General features: G+C 30.6%; 1 protein-coding gene across 7 annotated transcripts in view; it reads left to right on the top strand.

The window, feature by feature from the left end:
* Positions 1 to 25,188, top strand: part of LOC126838674 (uncharacterized) — a 156,352-nt gene that overhangs the window by 15,656 nt on the left and 115,508 nt on the right. For all 7 annotated transcript variants that reach the window (XM_050573290.1, XM_050573289.1, XM_050573287.1 and 4 more), the window contains exon 2: positions 8,287 to 8,466. In XM_050573290.1, the coding sequence (XP_050429247.1) occupies positions 8,287 to 8,466 (180 nt within the window). The remainder of the gene's footprint in view (positions 1 to 8,286; positions 8,467 to 25,188) is intronic.

Here is a 25,188-nt window from a genome sequence, read left to right as displayed (position 1 = left end):
AACCTCAAAGGGACGATTTGGTGTTATAACTCCTATAGCAATACAATTAGCATCAGGCTTAGTAACCGTACAGAGACATTGTAAAGCTAGTTCGATGGATTAGCACCTAATATACCTTTCTTTGCTGCTGAAAATTTCTTTTCCAACGATTTTGTTGTTGTACCCCTTTTACGGCCTATTGCACTTGCCTAAATATTAGATAATAGATACACAAGTGTGATGATATAACGAATGGTTATTGGTGATAAAAACTTACAAAAACTTGAGAAATAGTACCATACGAATCCGTCACGTATAAATTACATTCGTTTCCGTCACAAGATGTCACCATAAATGATTTTCTGTATGGCAATTTATTAAGCATTCTGATTTCTGGGTCTGAAAAATAATTAACTGAGGTTAAACTATAATTTCTGCTTAATGTCAATGTATTATAAATTGTGTCAATGTATATTAAAAGTAATATTGTTTTTTTTTTAATTTCCCAATTTTTTTTTTAAGTGAATTGAATTAAGGTTCAGTGGCGCAACTAGCACAAAATCCTAGCGGGGTTACAGCCCCACCTTAATATTGTACCATAAGTAACATGAGAGGGGGGGCTTCGCCAGCACCTCCTACCCACATACATCTTAAAATGTATACACTAAAAAAATTCCAAAATTATTTAACTTAAATGATTTTTATACATTAAACAATAGTTATTAACAAATTGTTCAAGTTTCATTTTTCTTTTACATATAGCTGTAAATTGTTGTAAAATTTGATCAGGATCAATTTCTATATCTTTTTCAATACTCAGTATTGTGGATAAATTACTGAAACGATCTTGGTCCATTGTAGATCTTAAGTAGGAAATTAAACTATCTTGTACAAGTTCGGGAAAATTGTTTTCAAACCAGTTAGGAAACCAGTGTTCACGCATAATACCACAATTTATACATACCACAAATATACGGGACTATGATAAAATGACCAGATAAGTTAATCCTGACTTTGACCAAGACAACATTTTTTTTTTTTAATTATTATGCACGATATTTCGATATATTTGTTTAAGTAACACGAATTTTGAAAATATTTATTTTTTGTTCAATTACATATAAAGTATTATTTATTATGAGGAGACTACTAGTAAATTTGGGGGGCTAAGTCTCTCCAGCCCCCCCCCCCAGTTGCGCTTATGATCAAGGTATTTGAATGTGCAGGCGCGTGGCGGTGTGAGATAAGGATACAGTTTATCAACGCACGGTCGCCAGTTCGAATCTCGGCCACTGGGGGATTGTTATTTCTCTGAGCGGGCAAAACTGTATGGTAGAAAAAATGGGCATCTGCTGTAGACCCAAAAATCCTAAATTTTAACCGTCGAAGCCCCGATCGGCGAGACTAACGGACGTTAAACGTAAGAAAGAATCAAGTTCTTTGAATACAGTATATTGAATGTACAGCTATAATTAAGCTCACCAAATTGACAAAGAAATGAGGATAATTTTTTTCTTGAAAATTAAAAGTGTTAGAATTAAAGAAAATATAAACGCATTCCTATATAACTTAACAGCATTTAATAAAACAATTTTTAATTTAATTTTTAAACTTTTTTTAACATTTATTCAGAAAATTGTTCGTCTTAGGCTTATTTTTGCACAATAAATATATGTGATGTAATTTAGAAAAAAAAAATAACAAATAAGTTCGTTTGAAGACTTCATTGGAGAAATCGGCCAGTGTAACTTAGTAGTAATACAGAACAAGTAAATTATTTATACATTATGTACTTGGTATTTAATAATAGAGATCGAAATCCTCCAGAGATGTAATCTAAAGCAATTGGCATGCTGTTAAATAGTTCAAACGAAAACAAAATGTCTTTATAGTATTTTACGTCTAAATAAAAAAGGTGGCAGATTATACAGCTGCCTCTAAACAACAGAAAGTAGTTGATCAAAGACGTTCATCATAAAGGCTGTGCTTCTTAGAAATCGCCTTTGAACTTAATCAATTAAACCTATATTTGTGTTGGGCTCTAGGGAACTGAGCCGAACAGAACGCATCTATGCGAATAAAGGACTTCATATACAAGTTGACTGCCTTCCTGTTAATGAAGTCTTAATGAAGCTGTTTGTTTGTTTTTACAACAAGACTTTAAATCAATATATTTCTTGATTGTAAAATTGTATTAGCTATTGAAATATAATACCACATAACCATAGTCTAATAGTGCATAATCGTATTATTAATACTTATTAATACATATTAATATTTTATATAAAATGCAACAAAATATTAAGGTGTTCTAGATTTCTTAAAAATTATTATTATTTTTAATCAATTATTATATTTTCAAACGGATAGAATTCAGAGAATATAAATAATTCATTTAACTGCAGTAACATAAGATGTGTCAATAAACAAACTTATGAAGTACTGGAAATTATTATTTTATTAATATTGAAATATTCACGTAATAATTTTATTAAACGGAAATATCCAGGCCTTTGAGATAATAAAGGAATTCGTGATATTATCATTTCCCAGAATTTTATTTGGTAGGGAAAATTGTATTGAATTACAAGAAAACTTATTAAAAATATATACGAGTATAACTGAAGTATTTCTATTTTGATTTTTAAGCAAATTCACAATAAGAATTAAGTTGGTTAATCCAAAAACAAATTGCCGGTTAGAAAACTAAAGGTCTATATCGACATTACACAATTGTTTAGGAGAACATTTTTAAGGTTTTATTTAAATCAATAGATAAATTTATTTTATACTTACACTGAATCGATTTTAGTAATTTGTATGTCATTAAATCTTAATGACATTTATAATTAAAATTATATGAAAATGTAAGCATATTAATATACTTATAATAAAAACTTGAATAATAAATTATGGCTTATTAAAATGTTGCAAATTAAATTATAGATCAAATCTATGATTAAATACGGTAAAATCGCAATAAAAACAATTAACTCTTTTATACTACTTATTTCATACATGCCAATTTGTGATGCGCAGTGGTATTCTACTTTGAATCTTTGGTTCTAAATGTTCGGAGTGACCAGTTTACACTAACTGTGCTAAATTTAAAGACGTAAGAGTAAATATTAATTTTAAAAAGTAAAAACAATTTAACGTTCTATTAAATTTATATTATAACTTCATAAAATAACCTAATTTAATTTTCCTTTCTCGCCTTATAGTAAAATACGTGTGATCGTTTATTCCTTTAAAAAATATATTCTTGTCTCGTATATTTTCTTTAATTAAGTTTATTAAAAATAATATTGAGAGTTCTATAATTATTATTAAAATTACGATCGAAAATAACGTATATATTAAGGATAAGGTTGATAGCATTTTAATATAAAATAATAAACTTAAATATGTATTCAACAATTCATTTGACGAGAGCTGAAACCTTACATATTTCCGATGACAACATTGTTGCCGAAATACGCCATTTCTTAACTAGATAATTATTATTAAGTAAAACGAACATAATATTAGACATAACAATATGAATAGGTATTACCGACAAGAAATTCAGCAATACGATTCGCTGAAGTATTGAAACCGGGTTCATTGTTAGTGTACATTTTAGCTTTATCAACAATTATTAAAGCTTCTTGATGAATTCCTGAAATATAAACAAATATTCAACTGACATTTTACCATGTACTATTGGTATAACAGTTCTAAAGTATAAATTGTTGGCAAAAATAATTTAGATCATAAATAAGAATACTCCTAATAATGTTTGAAACTAAATGAAAATAGCCAGGACATTGGGTAGGGCAAAGTGTCGATGGAGCATATTGGGGACTAGATTTTTCTTCAGTCTAATTTCCAAGCCTAAAGTCCTAAAAGTTTGCTAGAAAAAAGAAATGAAGAAAAAGTTAAAAATTTTTTTTTAGATTTTTTGAAGTATATCGATTATATATTAGCTAAAGTATATTCTATACAAATTTAGAACTAATTCAATTATTGTTAAAAAAGTGTAGCGTCCTATAATTTAAAATTGAAAAATGTTATGTAACGTTTTTGGTGTTTTTATAAATTTTGTAGGGAAAGGAGTAAACTTTTCTACGTCTGACCCATTAAAATACTAATCGGATGCGATTACGGATCATTAGAGATGCTACTCGAATAAATTGGTCCACAGGAAAAAAGTTATCATAACTTTAGACACATAAAAAAAGTGTATCATTGTCAAAACAATACCATCTCACCTACGTATCGAAGATAATCAGTTTCCATAAATTTGAGACAAAGAAAAAAACCTTTTATTTAATTTGCCAAAAGGTAAAATAAGTGAGTTGTCTTGTGTAGAAACAAAGTACAGATGTATATTATATAAACAATTTTAAAAGATAAATACTTAATCGTATAAAATATAATAGGCCTTATGTATAACTAAAACTTTTAAATTAATAAACACATAGTAATAAGTACATAACATACATTCATTAAAACTCTTAATGCTTAAATTTATATAAAATATATGTCTTCATTTTTATATTATATGTTGATAGAAAGTATGATAATGGTATTTAATGACATTCTTAGTTGTAAATTATTATAAAGCACTAATTTTTGTTTCCGTGTTCACCCGATGGGTACACAACTACTTTATAATGGTAAGCCTGTTACTATAATAACAAATTGTTTTTTTATTATATATAATAACATTACCGGGCCAAGCGACTGAAATTTTACCGTCCAACGTACACACGCAAGACTTGTGTGATTGATCGATTTTTTCTGCGGTGATTACAACACAGTTGCTTCCAACTACTCTTACCTATGTTTGCAATATTTAACACAATTCTAAATATATTCCTACGATTGAATAAATTATACTTACATTAGCGATGTAAAACGGTAAAAAGCTGGAATGGTTTTAAGCCATAGTTGATTGAAATATCTTTCAAATTGAATAATGACCAATTTAATATTATAATACAACCAGATATTAGTTATTTTATGCGAAAGAAATATTAACAATTTCGCCATAGAGACGTGTGTTTGTTCTGCCAAGTATTACACACAAGGATTTGTGATATCATTCTCCTCGTACGCTGTTTTGACATATGATCATTATATACATTTAATGATTAAATTTAATATTTGATGCCGGTAGCATATACAACAGTACGCTTTATGTAGTAATAATATATTTAATAGAGGTAAACAAAATAAACAAAAATATATTGATTAACAAAATTAATTAATTTACAATATTTAAAAAAAAAAATACTAAAAATGATAGTTTACAATGTCAAGAATGTCTTTGAGTACTGAAGGTGTATGTTTTACCGATATATTTACCAAATCTGATGTTGTAAAATTTAGAATTTTGTAAGTCCATGAGAGGAATCTTGTTGAAAATTATTAGTTTCCCAACGAATGGTAGGGTCTACCAATGTACAAATCTTATAATGTGCAATGTTGAGCAAAAGCTCGGTTTTCGGGGAAAATAGTTAATGGTTAGGTTAGCCGTTAGGTAAAAATTATTTTTTTTTTTATAAAATTTGTTGCAATTTTGAATATTTATAAAAAATCTTTAAATTGTTAAATTGTGATTAATTGTGAAACATATAAAGATAACTCTGCATCAATCTTCTGGAAAGTGCTTTATAATGAATTGATTGCCTTTCAATTAGTAGACTGTGAATTGGTTAGTAACTTATTAGTATATAAAGTATTATGTTGAAGCGTTAATTTTTTTTTAATTTTACTTTTTATATAAAAAAAAAGGAAAATGATAACTAAAACGGATATGAATTAAACATCATACATTATTTTCAATTTAGATTACTTTTTATTAATATATTACACACAAATTTATCGTTTTATATTTATTACTAATTACTATACTTCAGTTGGCTTACAAATGAAATATCCAATTATACTTGTAATTATACTTTGAAAACAAAATTGAGTAAACACGCTTTCCGGTATTCGTAGAAAAATTATATGCTGGAGATGCCGTAAAATGAAATAGGTTAAATTGTACACCGTAAAAAATGGACTTCCAGGTACCTAAGAGTTGTTTATTTCCAACTGAACCGTGAAAAGACCACACGAAACCCTCTCACCGATAACCATCGTATTACCGTCCAGTCAATTTATCTCATGAAACCCTTAAAACTGTATACGTGCAACCGTGCTAGCAAATTGTACCTACAGTGCAACACTATTTTGGTATAATATAGTTGGTTTTCTTGACAAAGATTAGTATATAAGTACACTTAACGGTCTTTTGTCTCGTTTTATATTTTCCCCTATTGACTCGGGTTATTCAATATTCGCCGTATCGTTTGTTGACTCGCGCATGTGTACACGCTTTAAACGGAAATATTGTTTGCTTATGTAAAGAAAGTAATCCCTTTCGTCGAATTCATACGGTATGTGTTCTTTAATGGCAAAATAAATTAAAGCGATGCTTTTCGCATAAATTCATAAAGTACATTCAATCAATAGAAAGTTCTATACTTATTTCTCGTAATGAGTTATTTCGAGAATTTGAGGTTTGAGTAGTTTCTGTATAAGCTATATGTATGAATAATCGATAAGGAAGAAAATGTAACTACTTAATATTTTAACGACGCACAAATACCACACCGATCGATATAATATTCAGTATTCTTATTAAGTGAACACGGAAAAATGGAGTTATTTTAAAAAATGAATGTTGATATTATTATGTTTTATAAAAAAATTTACCGTGATTATAATTATTATTTAATATTAACCATACAACATTTCATTGAAAAAAAAAAATATTAGTTCTATATATGTTTTAAATAACAATATGCAGTTTTGCTAAAGAAAAATGAAATGTACTGCTACTTAAACGAACGTTTTTCTTCATAAAACCCGGTTCAAAACTTTTAAATATCATTAATCAGTACATTTTTGATTATGAAACAATTGTTTTATTTAAAAAATTAAAAAATTCTATGTACAAAATGACAAGTTTGCAGGATAGCAGCATCAAAAATTTCATACATAATTGTTGATTCTTCTGTGTTGTTTATTTAATAATATGTCTTAGGGATTGACTTTTTAAAAATAAATGGTAAATAACATACATAATATAAAATTCACCTTAGAACTACATTAAAAATTTTAGGCGAAGTAATTTCATCGATTTTGGAGAGGAAGGCGTGACATATTTCCACTTTGGCCTAATTGATCTTCGATTTATTATTTTTTATCTATAGATTGTATGCATTAAAACTGTCTAGTCATAAAAAAATATTTTAGGCTTGGACTAAAAACAAATTTCTCAGTTTATAAACTTACTATAGTGGCTCGATGACATGTTTCATAAATTGCGTGTAAACATTTTTCTCGCCTAGGATATCGCCCAATTAAAGCTCATTGCGTTTGTCCATTTTTCCGCACGGGAATAAAATATAGCAAAATTTCGTATGTAAAATTCTGTACAGAATAAAGATAAAAAAAATGAAAACAATAAAATAACTTGCCTATTATTTATCTGTATCACGAAAAAGCAATTTCAATTCACGGAATTTTAATGTACAATTTAATTGTAAACTGATGTTTAATCGAAGAGAATTTGTGTAATCAAAACACATACGTTTCTTTACCGTTAGGTTATCTGTATTTTACTTTATTCTATATGTCATTCCTCAAAATTAGTAAGTTAGTTTTTTTAAACTAGTTAGTTGTGCAAATTATAAAAAAATAATTATATAATACAAACTTATGAGTTATACTGTTTTTACAGAGAAAATTACAAAAGTTTGTTTACATATGATACACATCACTAACTTGATATGATAGGCTATAGATGAAACATACATTTTTTAATAAATAATACTTAATTTTGGCAACCATACATTACGACTGTCCAAGAACGAAATACAGTACTAACTACCACTCTTAACAAAATTGTCTTTTTCATTTCATTATGTGAACATGTGTTTGAAAAAAAAAATATTAAAGACCATATAAATTGTATAAATAATTGTAATATATGTTTTATTTCTATCATATGAATTAGCGGCCCAATCATATTCAGTAAAGTTTTGCTACAATGGGCACTGAAGCATTATAACAAATGAAAAGTGAAATTTTTGTATAAATGGATTTGTGAAATATCTACGTTACCTGATTAGAAATGGCAAATTTTTAAATAACCAAAATAAATGACAAAATGCTTTATACAAATAATTGCACATAAGTATATTGTATAATTTTATGAAAATTATTCAAATAGTAATCTAACAGTTCAAATTTAATGATGTTTTATAGATATCAAGAGAACGTTCGAAATTTAATACAATTATGATGAAGCCTAAGTCCAAACACACAATCAGACATATTCTGGACATGCCATCAAGGTTGCCGCCGTCCAAACGTCCAGCTGCCAAACCACCAGATGTATCATGGGCGAAGCAAAGAAAGCTGGTACTTCCTCCAGTTAACAAACAGGTAGTTATTATTTAATATAATTTCATTATTTTACTATAGTAACGGCCATCTAGCGGTAAAAACGCACACTACTATTTTAAACTTTTGGAAAAGCGCCACCTCTTGGTTGAACTTGGTGAAAGTTGTTCTTACATCAATAATAATTCTCTAAGAACGTGTAGCATCTGTGAGCCGGCCAGTAGCTTACTGACTACACAAAACGGTAACTAGATAGCGGTACATGTTTTAAGTTAACGTCATTGTCATTACTGTGACTTATTTGGAATTATTATTGTAACTAATGTATGAAAAAGGTTATTTAGGCATGAATAACATTTTAACATTTTTTTGTTTATAAATTTAAATATGCAACATTGAAGGTATAAATTATAAGACATAAATACGGCTATTTTATATAAAAGTTGAAAACGATAAACTGTGTTAGCCATAAAAATGTTACACCACTATTGTAGTTTTTGCTATAGTCATAAGCATACATCTTTATCAATGTATCGAAACTATATTGCAATTACTGACTTTAAAATCGTCTTGAGAGTGAAAAATTAAAATATTTAAATTTTTTTATTATTTTTAATTATAAAATTAAAATTATTCTCAAACCAATTTACAGCGCACAAGTTAACACTAAAAATTTTCTCGTTGTACTTTTAACTAATGATAAATTTGTTTAGTACAGCATTTTTTGTATGCCATTAATCACGACATACATGTCGTTTACTGTTTATAATAAGTTTTAAATAGTGGTTTGGCTGATTTTCCCATCACACCTTACAAATCAAATTAGTGTAAAACGAAAGTAATTAGATAATTAAATTATTTGACTATATAAGTATTAAATTTTAACAATAAGAAGAAAGTAAAAGCAACGAGTATAAATTGTGTAATTTTACAATTTATACTTAACGGTAAAAGTTAATAGATAGTAAATGAATAATAAGAACTTTTAAACCAGTTTAAGTGTAAGATTGACAGTGATAAAGAAGCAATAAGAGTTAAAAGCGAGAATAGAGAAACTATAACTTCTATTGACCAACTGCGCACTTGCTTAAGATATAACCATAATTAATATGCGACTTAAAAGTTATACTATAAGCAGAAGATTAAAAAGCTAATAAATTACAATTGACCAATATAAATGTGTTATTTTTTGCTTTATGGGGGACGTTTTTAAGGTTCAAAAACTACCAGTGAAAACGTTCAGAAACGTGTTAAATAACAGTATAGTTCTTTAAAAAATGTTCAAATACGAAAAATGAAATTGAAAAAAATTATATTTTATTGTATATGGCTTAGAGACACAAAAAAACACTAAGGTAAAACCAATACCACTTTGTTTTCGCTAAAGTGATTTTGAACGGTACGTGTACATTATAAAATGTTAATACACGAACCATTACGACGTATTATATTATGGAAATATTTCAGTATAATACATATTAATAATTGTGTTTTTTAAACAACGTTTTCAAAATATCTTGAAATAAACGTTGCTTACGTACAACCAAATGAACAAAATGTATATACTACATGTTATGCAATACTCAAAACTTTTTACTCTTACATCCTTTTTCTGAGTTCAACCAAAGTGTTTTTTGTTCATTCTCCCGGAATCGGACGGATGTTTCGAAGAAATCTTCGCCCCTTTACACGCGTCTTTCGAAATGGGCGCAGAGCGAAGCCGACCGTGAAATTTATGGCATCGCTCGAGAAATAAGTCTGTTTGTAGAAAAACAGGTTAAATGTTTTGTAATCTTTATAAAAATTGGATTTATCTAACCGGCTGTGGTGTTCTATAGTACGATGGGTAAAGAACAGGAAACCAAAGCAAAAAAAGGAACGTTACACCATACAAAAGCCAAGCACATCAATAAAACCTAACTGCCACACATTCCCAATATATATTAGTTTATCGTGCTTGTCGCCCTTAGGGGTAATAACTTATTCTCGCGTAACATATTCTCTATTGCTTAAATTGTAATATAGACCCCGTTTCGCTATATTATAATTGTATTAAACAAACTTATATGGCGACTAATTGGTGTAAAATAGAATTATTTACAATACTCATTTTTTTATTTATCAATTATTACATAACATTATATTCAACAATTAATATTTTAAAACCAATGTGCACTGAACGAAGGGCCTGACAACATCGCAATTTTATACATCCTTTAATTATCTATATAATTATTGAAGCTGTAAATTAATCTCCGTAAGGTAACTTTAATACAACATCAGTTGGTTTTCCATGTTTTTTTAAAATCATTATATAAATATTTAACTATAACGGTTATCGTTTAGCAATGAGCGGATACTAAAACTTCAGCTTCAGCTAGTACGGATTAAAATGCTATACATAAAAATGTTTGACGAGTACCTAACTAAATACATTATATTATGGTATAACAATCTTGCAATTTTTTTTTTTCTACTCGTTTTTTATAATATTTATCATCCAGAGGTGAACAACTCTAATACGCCGTATTTCAGACAGGTTAATCCTTTATTATACGTTGTATAGTAATGTTTTTGCCTTACATGAAAGTCAAAGGATTAATTTTCATAACCTTCAAGACGCAGGCGGGTTGCTAAGTACTAGGATCGACTAAAGTTTATGGGTCGAAATCTATTGATCACCCTTACCACTCCCATCTTCACGGGCGTCCAGTATGTTCTCGCATTTGTAATTAAAGACCGTTTTTGAGAGGTTCAAGCAGCCGTTATTCCCTGGACCCACGGTGCTTGTGGTCACCAAAATGCTGATTACACTGGAAACTCATACAGCTGTAACGAAGTGCGGCCCGAGACCTTTATCAAGTCCAGTGAACCAAGAAACCACAGCATCCGAGGGTGTCCCGCGACCTTTCTAAGCGGCTCTCCTTATATTTCGATACTTATCGTCACCTAAAGGAATTCAGTTTATAAATTAATATCCAAAACGGAAACTCTATGAAGTATTCACCAGGACTCGTTTTCTGTTCGTTCTCTACACATTGTAACGGTCTCAACTTGATATTATGTTTTCTTTTGAATTTCTCAAACACTCACACACAAACACTGTATGTACACCCGAGTGTAGGTTGTGAATACAAGCAACGAAAACAGTTTTAATCTCTAGAGGGCTTCCGGCCGTATAGCGTAATTAAGGAATTAGACTGTGCAAAAGTTATACGAGAACGAGCACATACTATCTCGCAGATACTCACACAAGTATACAACTAATATTAATGTGAATATTTTGGCGTAAGAAATTATTTTAAAAGCAGAAGGCAAACGAAACACACTCTTACATTTATCATCACATAAAGTAAGTGCATTATGTCACAATAAAAAAAAATTAGCTATAAATGTAACATCCGTTTTATTTTGTTCCATATTTAAACCATCGTTGATAGATCCATACCGTTATGGTAATATAATATCTCGAGCCACATTTTATTCTACATTTTCCCATAAAACGTTTAGAAACTTAAAAAACTACAATTGTTGACTTATTAAAAGATTTAAAAACAAATTATGATAACTAATTATAATTTATACATATAGCCGGATCGTCTATTAGGGACGATCAACCCTAATCGTGGTTTGCTAATCTGTGTTTCCTGGTGATTTGTTGCTGTTGTTACCAATATACAATATCGTAATAAAAAATAAAAAATAAAATTTTCAGAAACCTGTTAACTATTAATTCGCTGATACGAAGCAAACTAGAAATTTATTACGGTCAGTTTTATTTTTATTTTGGGGTTTTTTAAGTAAAAAATAGGTTAACTACATATTATTGAAAAGTTATAAGTATTATAGTGCCACACTAAATCTACTTTCAGCCTATTTTTGGACTGTGTAAGTGTGGTGAGGAATTGGCTTAATTTCTATTTCATTCAAAATTTTTTAAAACTGCGTAAATTTCGTTTTATAACTTACTGATTTTCTATTTTTAGCTTGTTTAATTACCATTTCTACTTCTTCTAAAATGTTTATAATTTTTATCTCTCTCTGGATCTGGAATACTTGATTGGTCTTTGAATATATCGTCTATAGATACTCATCTCATAATTTTAGTTTATCTGCTTTTCTGAATTAAATTTATCCATTATGGTCTTTGGGGATAGTTGTGTGTATTTTTCTACGAGAATTTATAGTTTTCGTTACGTTTATTTCTCGATGTTATACTCATCATGTCGTTTTTGCAATTCTTTATTTTTATTTCATTATGTTAATTATACTTATTTCGGATTTCTCTATTTATCACATTGTAATTCTAAACTCTTTTTTAAACGTGTTGTATAAATTTTAATTTGTTGACATCGTTGCCTTAACTATCGCCATTAAGTAAATCTATATTTAGCCGTCAGTTTTGTTTTTGGCCCTTTTCACTCTTGTCTTATTGTAAACATCAGTAGATTATGAATTATGATCTACTAATAAATGGTAAAATATGTACCATAGCGTAGTTCTATATGTTTCTACAATACATTATTTTAGATAACAGTTGTTGATCAATTGTAAGTATTTATCCTTTGCACTCAACATAACCACAAGCCATTATTTTAGGTGAGATGTTCTTAAAGGAGTTAGTACTATGCAAATGCGTTTAATTGCTATGGTATTTGTTACTTTATAGTGATTAATAGCTGATTCACCGTCCTTATGGGGCTACATAGAAGAGTTATTAGAAATCATTTAACACTGCCGTCCGAGCGTCGGTCGAGTTTTCCTTGGCTCGAGTTATGGGAAAGGAAAGGCCGAAGGAAAATGACATTCCACATCCCAGAGGGACAAATCAGGGGGGAACGTAGCGCACTTAAGACGACCTGCTACCAACATAAATCTCCTGCCGGGCCGACTAAGAAGTGCCGCTCTACGCCGCCTTATGTGTATAATAATAACCGGTAATAATACATAGCGGCCAAGTCGTTATGTTGGCATTACAAGGGTTAGGTGACCCGATCGTAAATAACGGCACATCTGCGAATTTACCAACCCCGGCTTCATCCGCCATCTCCACCGTTCGTTTTAAAGAGCAAGACCAACTATTCATCCCTTCGCGAGCTAACACAATACGCATACGAGCCTCGCCTTCGGCTAATTATAACCAATTAGTCTATAAGATGGCTCGTTCCTTAAGGATACCTCGACAAAATATTGAGACCGAGTGCGTGGGAGAGAGAGAATAGGGGAAACCACAACTTGTGTTCTAGACCATCTTGTATATAATAGATGCTAAATAAAGACATAGCTGATAACATATTATGCTACTGAATTTAAGAATTTGTTTGGCTTAAGTTGGAGATTTTAAAAATAAAGATAAATTAATATAAACTTTGAATGGGGCTCGTTTTTAAACAATATGTTTCAATACATTTTTCTCTACTAAAAATAATATTTGTTTTATTAATTGTATTTTAATAACTGAGCACTATTTTATGATTGTTTATTTTGTTGGCGTGCTATGTAGACAAATATTATATTATTAAGCTGACATTTTTTTGAATTTCAAATAGAAAAACTTATTTGAAAATTATTAATTATTCTATACAATATTTAAATATTTTAAAATATTTTATATTTTTATATTTTCTTGTGCTGTGTTACTAAAAATAATACAAATTATTTTTTAAATATATTTTTTTAATTGGTTTACTTTATTTTAATTGTTTTATTATAATAAATACTAATAAAATAAATATTAACCCCAATATATTTGACACTACATTGTAGTCATTGGAAATAAATGTATGATCTTATATATGACTAAGCCCCCGAAATGTTGTAATTCTTTAGGGTTTTATAACGTTGCGGAACAGCAGGGGACCGGAGTCTTTTTTATTCCACTTGACATTTTAATTGAGTGTTTTTATTGACCACTAAAATCTGGGGGAAAATATTACTGTTTTATGATTTTATTGTTATCATACCCAAAAATAAAAATAAATTAAAACGATGTCCACTCGATTTTTTGTCATTATTTTTTATTTATAATATCAAAAAGGTCCATTCAGCATAAAAGTTAAGAGCTAAGAAAACAATATTATTCACAATGAAAATTGATCATAGGGGAAGTCTAACTCAGCTACTTATCGAATCCATAAATCGGGAAAAAATATTTTTATGGCAAGATATACACTATAGTAGGCGTTCACATGTTGCGGTAGAAAAAATAATTTAGTGATATTTTTGACAAGACCGGACACGTTATAAAAGACCAAAAACTCGAGTTATTTGCCAAAGACTTTTTTCTCTTGAATCTTTCCCCTATAGCTGTTTTATTTTATTACGTGGGGTGCCGCAAAATTTATATGGATGAAGATGTCGATAAAGCACTTAAGGAAATCACTCCCAAACTCTTTCTTTCTCCTTTACATCGTGTAAGAAAATCGAAATGCTTTGGAAGAGAAGAAAAAGTAAAGACGCATGCAACTTGACAAAAATAAGATAAACTCCAAAGTATACAAACACATTACATACTATATAATGTCTATAGACTATAAGCAACTTATTGGGATAATTAACAGAACACTGTGAAATATCAGATATAAGTGTTATTATTTACACACGGTTGACCACTAAATATCATTAGTACTATTTTGAATCAATTACAAGTTTTGGGTGAACTACAATGACAATGATATTAAAACTATGGAGTTTTTTACGGCAAGTTTAACAAACACGTTGAATCCAACAAATTTTTAACGAAACGAAGTAAAATATAATTAATTAAGATACAAGTTAAAGTTTAACTAAGTGTTCCGTTAAATCAGTTAATAAGTTAAAATCTAATATTAACTTAAATTTATGAGCGCAATTGTGTCCAGCCTTGGAATTTGCTGCGTATATCATAATGGCATAATACATCGTTAGATTAGGGTAACGAGTTGATGATGATGGACGAAATGGACAAGATACCGCCTTGAGTCCATTTGATTTAAGACGTGGGCTGTTCCATTAATTTGCTTAATTATTAACACAATTCGTCAATGCTTTGTCAGCATATTTCGAATATTCAATACATGTTTGAAAGGGAGAAACTCATGTAAAGCCAACCCTCTGCGTCTGCCGGCCTAACCGATCATTTTCGTTGAAACGCTTTTAAGGTGCTACGAAATAGTTTCAGTAGCATAGAGCTGATCGAAGGCCGTTGTCGGCTGCCGCCTGCCCTGCGGTTGTTTAATGGTCTCTACACTGTTTTAAAGGGAAAGGGTTAAACACAATGCCCGCCACTACCACCCAACCCCCCAACCACCTCGGCCGACTCCGATGGACACGGAATGGCTTTATGCTCCTTGGTAATATGTGTAAGTATAGCACACTATGCACGCACACACGCTTATGCATGTGCGTTGGACCCTCTCCCCATGTCCTACGATCCTCGCTCCTTTAGCGGTCCAAGAAGTCGGGGTACAGTCTTGTGGCTGGCTCCTTATATTCGCTGCTTTCCGCTACCGCCGCCAAAACAATACGGCCAAACAACCCTCTCTCGGACCCTCGACCTTTTCTTAGTAATTAGTTTGAACCCTTTAAACTTTGCCTAACAAACCCACCACTCCTCTTCTCTACAACCGCCACCTCTTATCCTATGTATACACACATGCTCGGGCCTGATTACCGATTGGCCGCACCGCTATACTGCTGTTGCCGCTGGGCGATAAATAACACGGACGGGATCTTCGTTCAATTAGTCCATGACGGCATTCAATTATGAAATGCATAACATAAGAATTCCATTTAGTCGAGAAACAATGAAATACCGCTGCCTAGAACATTTCGGTAGTAGCCGTTTGTGTAGCTCGTTGTAATAATATTTTGTAATACTAATATTACAAAATATATTACTGCAGAACCGGTATGAACGTTTCACAATTTACGGCTTTATGGGAACAAGTTAAAAATAACGCTAACCACGAAAAATGTATAGCAATACTTAAGATAGACGCCACACCATCTATTTGTTAAGGATTAATTAATTAAGGGCATTTTACGTCGAATTTAAATGCAAGAGGTTATATAATTATTTTATAAACAAGTTTTTTTATAAAAGATTAAAGTCTGTACTAAATGATGTACAATATACGGTTAGGTGGATAAAAAGGTAAGGGTTGAAGAGGTTACGAGTGACCCAAATCAATTTTCAAGTACAGAAGTTACTTGCCTTCAAGCTAGAATCCACGTCACGGCCACACTCATCCGAAGCGGTAATGAGACGAAATAATTCCTATACCTACCACCTCAACATACATCAACATCAACCGACTTGACGCGCTGTCATTTTCTGGTTTTGACATATCTACAGGGTTAATTTAGCGAAATATTAATAATTAAACATTTTACAACAAGTTACATAATATGTATCCTTTCTTTTCAGCCTCGGAACATGAATATTATGATTTATGTTGTATAAACCAATTAAAAAAGCATTTCCTTAGGCTAGATAATTATAACATGTATTACATACATACAATAAAGTCTATAATAATATGTGTGTAAATACCTATAAGATTACTTACCGTCAGCGCACATAGGACATAGGTATTTGCACATAGGTATTTGTATAAAAAAGTCGGACAAAATTATTTTTTGACATTATTTTTTTTTTTTAATAGTAGAACGATAACTAATTGAGTAGATAAAAACATGTATTTCAATATTTTTTAAGCTTACAAAATAAAAAAATGTCAAAAAAAAAATTTTTGATATGACGGATTCGAAACACACGTGGCATGAGTCATGACTAAGCGTAAACGACGATGCGCCATGCTAAACACCGCTATAGTACTCTAGTATATGTCAAAGGCTGCATTTTTGTAAACTTTAAATAATTAGAAATGTTTTAAAATAGATTTTCCACTGTTACTAGATATTAAATAATTTCGACTTTTGTCCGATTTATTCATACAAATACTCCAATGTGCAGCGTTTACATTTGAGTTATTTAACATACTTTGCTAAGCTACAGTTTATTGAAATACAATCATACAACAGATAACATATTTTAGAATATGTACCTTACTAAATATTTATATTCAAGCAAAATTAAAAAAAATAATAATAATAATCATTGAAAAAGTTCTTTAGACACTTGTAATCTTAGATAATATAATAAGGTATAGTTAAAAACTAGGTTTTAGAGCATGTTTTAATGACAGATTATATTTTAAGAAATCATATAATATTTTTACAAAGTCCAGCGCAAACTTTCGGGCGTTATGGAAGTTGACAGCAACTCTTGTGGTTTTTTTATACAATTAAGAATGAGATATTTTACTGTCTCCCAGTGTTATAAAAAAAAAAAAAAGTCGAATAAACTTTATGGATCACCACTACCGAGATTGACAAATTCAATTAAAGGCCATTATTATATAGTTAACGAAAAATATGAAGAACGCAAATGAAGGTCTCTTAAACACTGCAAACACTACTGTTGGCGCGTCTCAACCAGATAGCGTCAAAACTTTTGTTGACATCGCAAAACCCCAGTTTATAAAAACGTCTTAACAGATAAATCTTATTGTTAATTCGAGCTTTTACCAGCGCGAGTGCAATTGTATACTATTATAATTGGTTTAAGTCATTTTAAAAAATTTAATTAAAATTCAGCACACAATAACAAGTATGCAATATATGTAATTGTAAAAATTACAATAAACATTTTTCACCGTCGATACTAAATTATGAACATTTCACCAAACGTCTAGAAAGTTCTAACGAACACAACTTATTATAGAGTCCTTATATTTTGAACAATAAATAAAACAAAATATTGTTATAAGAATTAGAAGGTTTCATGTATACAACTTTTTCATGATAAAAAGATTATTCATTTTACTAGATGGAAGTGTTTTATTAAAAAAAAAATGTCTTTATTAGTTGTAATTGTCATTCTGAGTTAAATACTTTTTTTTGTAAAGTGATTATTAATTAAAGTAATCAATATTTTCAACTTTATTTCTTTTAATTTTATACTAATAAGTAATATCCATTACGATAGAATTTCTCATAAATTGTAATATTAATAACACTTAATTGTATTATTGAACATAATAATTAGAAGTTCCTTTTAATTTAATGCAAACCAAAAATCAAATGTTAATAACATATTATGTTACTCATTTTTATTTTAGTTTTATATTATGATTTTAAAAAAAATGTCTACATCTATTAATAAATGGTAGATATGACATTCTTTCAAGTGGTTACAGTTTTTAATAATATCTATAATAGAACCAACAAGTTTTATAGCAAGTAAGGTTTAAGCATAAACAATTTTTTTTTTTAGATGTGTTTTTTTTTTAATCACTTGCGGTTGCTCAGTATGATCTCGTTTTAAAATGATCGTCCATTCGATACTGGTCAAACTGCCAATTTAAGCGATAGAAATATTCTTTTAGGTTACAATCACATAACCACGTCATACATGATTTGCCCTTCGAATGGCATAACAAATAAACCGTCACGACTTTTAAACATGTCATAATCGTTTTATTTAAGCAAGTCCGTACATTAAACATTTACAAGTCTGAACTACAAAACATGGCTGTCCATGCTCCTAATCGCCAGTGTTTAATCCTCTGCCGATCTGTAGTGCTATATTGGTCGTTTAAGTACAGCACATTTTCGGACGAGTTTAATGGTGTTGCGATGGTAAACGAAACGGCAGACGAAACGGTACAGTGCGGAGACGAAGAGGTTTTGGGCGGCGATCACCGGACTGGAATACGTGATGAGAGCAACTATCGAGGTCGATGAAGGCTAAGACGGTCGGTAGTTTGTTATTCCAGACCCGTTATGCTACAAAGGGCTCGAACCCTTCGAACTTTGGCCGGGTGTGCGATGCCGGTGTGGGTGGCGGACAAAAGTATTAAAAAAGAACTATATGCGGCAACGTAGTTTTCATAATAATAATATACGAGAGGGGAGGGGGTGAAAAATAATAATCTGTACGATGTGTGATGAGCAGAAGAGGGGAAGTGAAGATGATCGGCAACGGAAAGTAAACGATTCACAATAAGTTACACGCGGTGACAATATGGTGCTAGACGCCTCCGGCCTAGGGCTAATATGCTAAGAGAAATTGGTGACAAAGGATTCCGCCAAAACTGTCGATATAATATATTGTACTATTTTTACAACAAAATAAAAATACATTTTTTACCGGCTTATTTTAACGTCGTATTGAAAAATAATTTTTCAAATATTCTGTACACACAATTAAATGAATAGGATACTTGTTATTATTTTGAGTACAATAACTTAGTAACTTAATAGCTTATTAACTTGGAATAGAAATTTTAGAGCTGATTTCACTATCGTTTTAATCACCCAGTTAACCGGCCGAATTGAACGGTTGACTGAGCGATTAACGATTAACCACGAATCACGATTAAAACGTTGGTTATACGTCAGCTACAAATAATATTATGTACCATATAAATTAAATGATTTGACTTCAAACGGTAGAGTGGGGCTATAAAATTACGATTTTTTTTAACAGTGAAGAGCATTCTCGCTTAAAAGAAATCCTTCAAAAAAAATCGACAAACTAGAGAAATCGGCGGACTTGCGACCAGTAAGTTTACCGCGACTATAGTGTGTGAGGTAAGTAGCAACAGTTATTACAACACTGGATGGCGACCATTTCCTCTATCACCTTACTGTGTTGTCCGTGGGTCATTTCCGGTTTAGCTACTGGTAGGCATTGTACATTTCTAACGTGGTCAAATTTTTTTTCTCAAATTTTGCTATGTACGTTTTAAATTGAATAAATAACTTCGTATTGTACGGTTGTTTTTTTTTTTCCCATTATTAATAACAGTCCCGCATGGATATTACCTTGCATCACGGGAGCAGTCGAATTGAACATTTTATGAATTGCACATTGAAAGTTCTGAGCTTATACTATAAAATAACCTCCCTTTAAGCGCGATATAAAACATTCAAAATTTATGAAAATATTGTATTTATATAAATGTCTTATTGTATACACCGCAGGAATTTACTTAGAAACTTTTTAGTTTATTAACCCTCAACAGGCATGGCCCAATCACCCGTGACCGGAACGATTTTTAAAATACTCCTAACTAGATAATATTTTCAAGAACCGATTTTACACCCACCTTATACCCTTTCGAGACTATCAAACAGCTCGTCTGTATTTAGTTCGCTCATCTTTTACCTCAGTGCGCTTCCAGTTTTCGTTAAAATTTCAATTAAAATAGCCTTGCCTGTGGAGGGTTAATATAAGCGTTTTCCCCATTAAAATATATTGTTTAAATAATATTATTTTGATTCACTATACGATTTTATTTATTTAGAAGTAGATTTTTGCCCAAATAAGTTATATTATTTAAACATTTAATAAATGATAATTTATTGGCCTTCGATAAGTTTTGCATAATATCACATGCTGCTTATTAATACTTAACTAAAAAAATAGTGTTTCATTTCTTAGTTTCTTTCTTTCTTTATCATTACACTTTTCAGTTAGTTTTTGTACATCAAACGTGTATTAGTTTTTTATTATATACATTTTTTATTTATTTTGATGTCTGTAATTTGTTTTATAATATATGTACATTGTACATGTATTATAAAAAGATGTAATTATTATAAATATTTAAACATTTTTTTATAATACCTATTTGTATATCAAGTATCTACAATTAGTATAATGCTACTAGTGTACTTTTGGTATTGTATACATGTATATTATTTAAAATGCCTTTTTGGTTCTTTTAGTATATAAATAAACTTTTTGATTAATATTCATAATTAAAATAGTTATGAACTAATTAAATGGTATTTGTGTTATGTTACTAGTGGTTAAACTGAAAATAAAATTCAAACAATTAAAGCACCTAATGCTAATTACCGATTTTTGTACATTTTCAGTCACAAGTTCACAAATGAGGTAGAAACAAATTAATTAATTTTAATCTGTGTAGAGGTAAGATAAAAACGAAAATAATTTGGAACATTGGAGTATTCTTTATAATAATATATAAAGAAAGTGCAATAGCGTTATATCTATAAGCCGTTTGCTTCATTTGCAATTATCGACGAAACCTAATTAAACAAATGTTAAAAAGTGAATGGAAAAAAAAATCTTTTGTTTAGAAATTATTTGAGTTTATTAATGCATCCGATTAATGTTTTCGACTATGGACTTGTTTTTATTCATCGTACTCTGGTTTTGAAAGGGTTTTACGAATAATAATAAGGGTAAAAAATAAAAAAAGGAAACCATTTAATTAGGGTGCCATTTGTGGTCCAAGTTTTATTGTATTATTATTGTGGGTTTTTTTTTCAACTGCTGTAAACAAAAATATTTAAATTAGTGTTACCGAGTTTGAAGTCTTGGACCAATACTGGCTAATGAACGTTGTGGCTAAAATAACTATTCAACATTTCTACAGTTCAAGGGTTTATAAAAGAATGCCGAAACAATAGAGTTTTCTTATTTTGTTTTATAGAAGGAAAAAATCATTAGGCAATACATAATTAATTTTGTCACTATAACACAAATTATTTTATGTAATAAATTATATTACATTAATTGATTTTTAATAAATGGAGTACACAAATTTTGATTAAACATTAATAGTGTTACATTTATTATTTCAAAATGTTTAGTCGCGATTATTGAAGCTTTTACATGTCCACACAGTCCATATTTTGTGATCAGTTTATGTATATGTTCAATTTAAGATATTGCATAAAAAACATTTAAGAGAAATGTCGAAGTTAATTTAAAAATAAATAATAGTAAATTATTAACTAATTAATATACGATAATATATAAATCAATTGTTATTTATACAACATAAGCAATATTTTTTTCTAGTCACTATTTCAAAAATGTAAATAATAATTATTAATTTTCAAATTAAGTAATTTTTTTAAAATAGAATTTAACATTGTCTTATAACTAACTGTTAATCTACTTTATCATTTGATAATTATTAATACATTATTTTAAAGTACGGCAAAACAAATGACTTCTATTAAAATTTGAGTATATATCTATTATTAAATAATATTAGATATTATTATTATTAAGATGTATTGTAATGAAAAACAGCTATACTAGAGCTAAACATATATTATAATTATTAGAAATTTTTAAATATATGTTTTACAAAGTTGGATAGATGTGGCTGTACCGAATCTACAGTTACTCGACAAGCTTTACATAAAAGTATAATATATTAAATGTGTACAGCATACCTTCTGTTATGAAAGAAAGTCAACACTTGTTACCGTCTGTCTAAAAAGCAGGTAAATTTAAAAAAAAAAATCAAATAGCAAAAAAATAAAGGAAAACAAAATTCTGGGTAGTCGGTTGAAATGTTTACGAGTGGTCCGAGATGGGATATTATAATATATTATTTATGTAAACAAAACGGCGATCTGAGTTGGTTGTTTGATTTATTGACATGGGTCGCGCGTTCGAGTTCCGTGTACGCGTGTGGGACTATTTGGCTGAGACCAGAAGGGGATGCGAGAAAAAAATGTATAGAAATCGAGTGAAAAACTTTGCGTGTGAGACGGACCGAAAGGGAAACCGGCCATGTATAAATCCAAGTCATTTTCAATCAGAAAAATGGCCACCGCCGCAAGGAGAAAAAAATACAGAAGAAATATACGATATTTGCATGCACACGTCTCCGGGGACGCTTGGTCAACCACCAAAGCCCGTGGCCACGGGGACGACGTATCTCTTCGGTTAAACTGACCGCCGCCTCTTCTGACAGCTATTTGACACGAAAAACATTACTTGACGCGACCGGACCCCTTTTGGTGCAACGTCCGATTTTACTTTCCAATTCATAAATAGTTTTGATGTGTGACCGTTAGCTGGACTGTTTGCTCATACAGCCCACTACACATATGTACCATATTTGTAGGCCCCCTTATCCCAAAAAAAAGAGAAGATAGGACACAGATGGTATATTTGAGTATTAATATCATCGTTATTCAGAATAGTATTGTATTTGAGAGGATAAAAATTAAACTATATTTTAGTTTTTAATCACTAGCGCTATATAGTTGTAACTTGTAATTATATCCATTAAGTTATTATTAAAGCTACTCACTGCTAATAGTATACATATGTATTTATTTAATTGTATGAACATTAAGTCGGTTTTACACGGTCGACTCTGGAATTTTAATGAATTTATTCAAATTAAACCGTGTAAATATAAAATTCATCAAAAATGATCTTTCAGAGTAAACGATTAACAAGTCGAATCGATTCTAACTTTGGTTTATTTTTAAAGGCATGCACAAGTGATATAAAATATAGGATCATTCCAGTGGAACATTACTACACACAGCAGAGTATACTGGACGAAATTAAAATATGTGAGCAAGAACGATAAACTTAATTAACATTTTTACGAATAGTAACTTACAGTGCTGAAAAATAACAATAAACGAAAGAAGCAAAAATTACGAGAATGTATTTATTTAGGCACTTATAGCCTATAAAACTAGACATTTTTGTTAATTTTTAAGAATTTAAAAATGTAAGTTGTATGTATAACTTAATGAATATAACCTTGTAAGATATTCGAAGCGTCTGTCAGTTGTCATATTTTCACGACATTCATTTTATACAATTTTATACTAGGTCGATCATATACACAACGCGCCGGTCTTAACTTTGTTATCTTACATCTTATAACGCTCTGCAGGTTTTTTTTTTAAACTAAATATCTGGACTTATTGTATACATTTTATATTATATTACATGATTACTACGTATTTTAAATAGATTATTATCTACCCACACGATTTATAATCTTAAGTACTATTGAAGCGCTTTACTGTTACATCGACGAAAGCACTCTGGCACTTGGTCGTGTTTTGTCTTTTTAACATTTTTTTAGCGTTTGTCTTTCAGGCAGGTGTCGGCCAATGCGAGTTTGCTGCACCGCTATTTCCACGTACGTACCGCTGTTTCTTCGAGACACGCGTAAAACATAAACCAAACGGCTTATCCTCTCGGAGAGCGACACGATAGGAAACGTGTATAGGTTGAACATGTAGATATACTAACCGTATAAAGACTATCCGAGGGTAGAACGGCACGGATGGACGCACATTACGACAGGCATGGGACCACTCACGCGTATACCTGCGGCGTTAAATCTCTTCGGAATTCGCTCGTTTGGCGGCATCGACGACCATCGTGGGTGTTGGATCGTGCAAGGGTGAAAGAGGAACGGGGAAGACGGCGGTGTTCGAATTTAAGAAACGTCTACGCAAAACGTTTTCTGATAACCCTTATCACGCGTCGAACGTCGATAGCGTTCCACGGTGTAGGCCGAGAACCTATACTTATTGCTCAGAACGGTGCCGTAGGCGACGACCGGGTGTGTGGGTACCATAAGCGCGTGTTTCCAAAGTTTATGCGTGATTTATGCGTTGCCCGTGGCCCAAGCTTTGTTGACCTATTGTCTGTTCGTCCGGACTATTGCCATTTATCAAAAGCTCCTTATTGTGTCGGCCGCTGCCATCGAACTTTCCCCGAAACCGTCATGCTAAACCGTGGCCGTTGCCGCCTGGTCGTCGTCGTCGTGGTCGTTTCTCTCCTAAGACTCTTTTAAGTGGCACACGGTTCCCACATCTTAGCAAACCCTAATCACATCATACATTAGAAACTACGGTTAAACAAAAATAATAGCTGTCGAGCGTGAAAACCATCTATTGCGACAAAGC

The sequence above is a fragment of the Adelges cooleyi genome, unplaced genomic scaffold, assembly GCF_023614345.1.
Source record: "Adelges cooleyi isolate 19-005CV unplaced genomic scaffold, UGA_ACOO_1.1 ACOO_flye_CR_arks_rails_tigmint_CR_PRNA_30, whole genome shotgun sequence".
NCBI lineage: Eukaryota > Metazoa > Arthropoda > Insecta > Hemiptera > Adelgidae > Adelges > Adelges cooleyi.
Note: the sequence above shows the minus strand (reverse complement) of the source record. Positions and strands in the feature narration are given on the sequence as shown.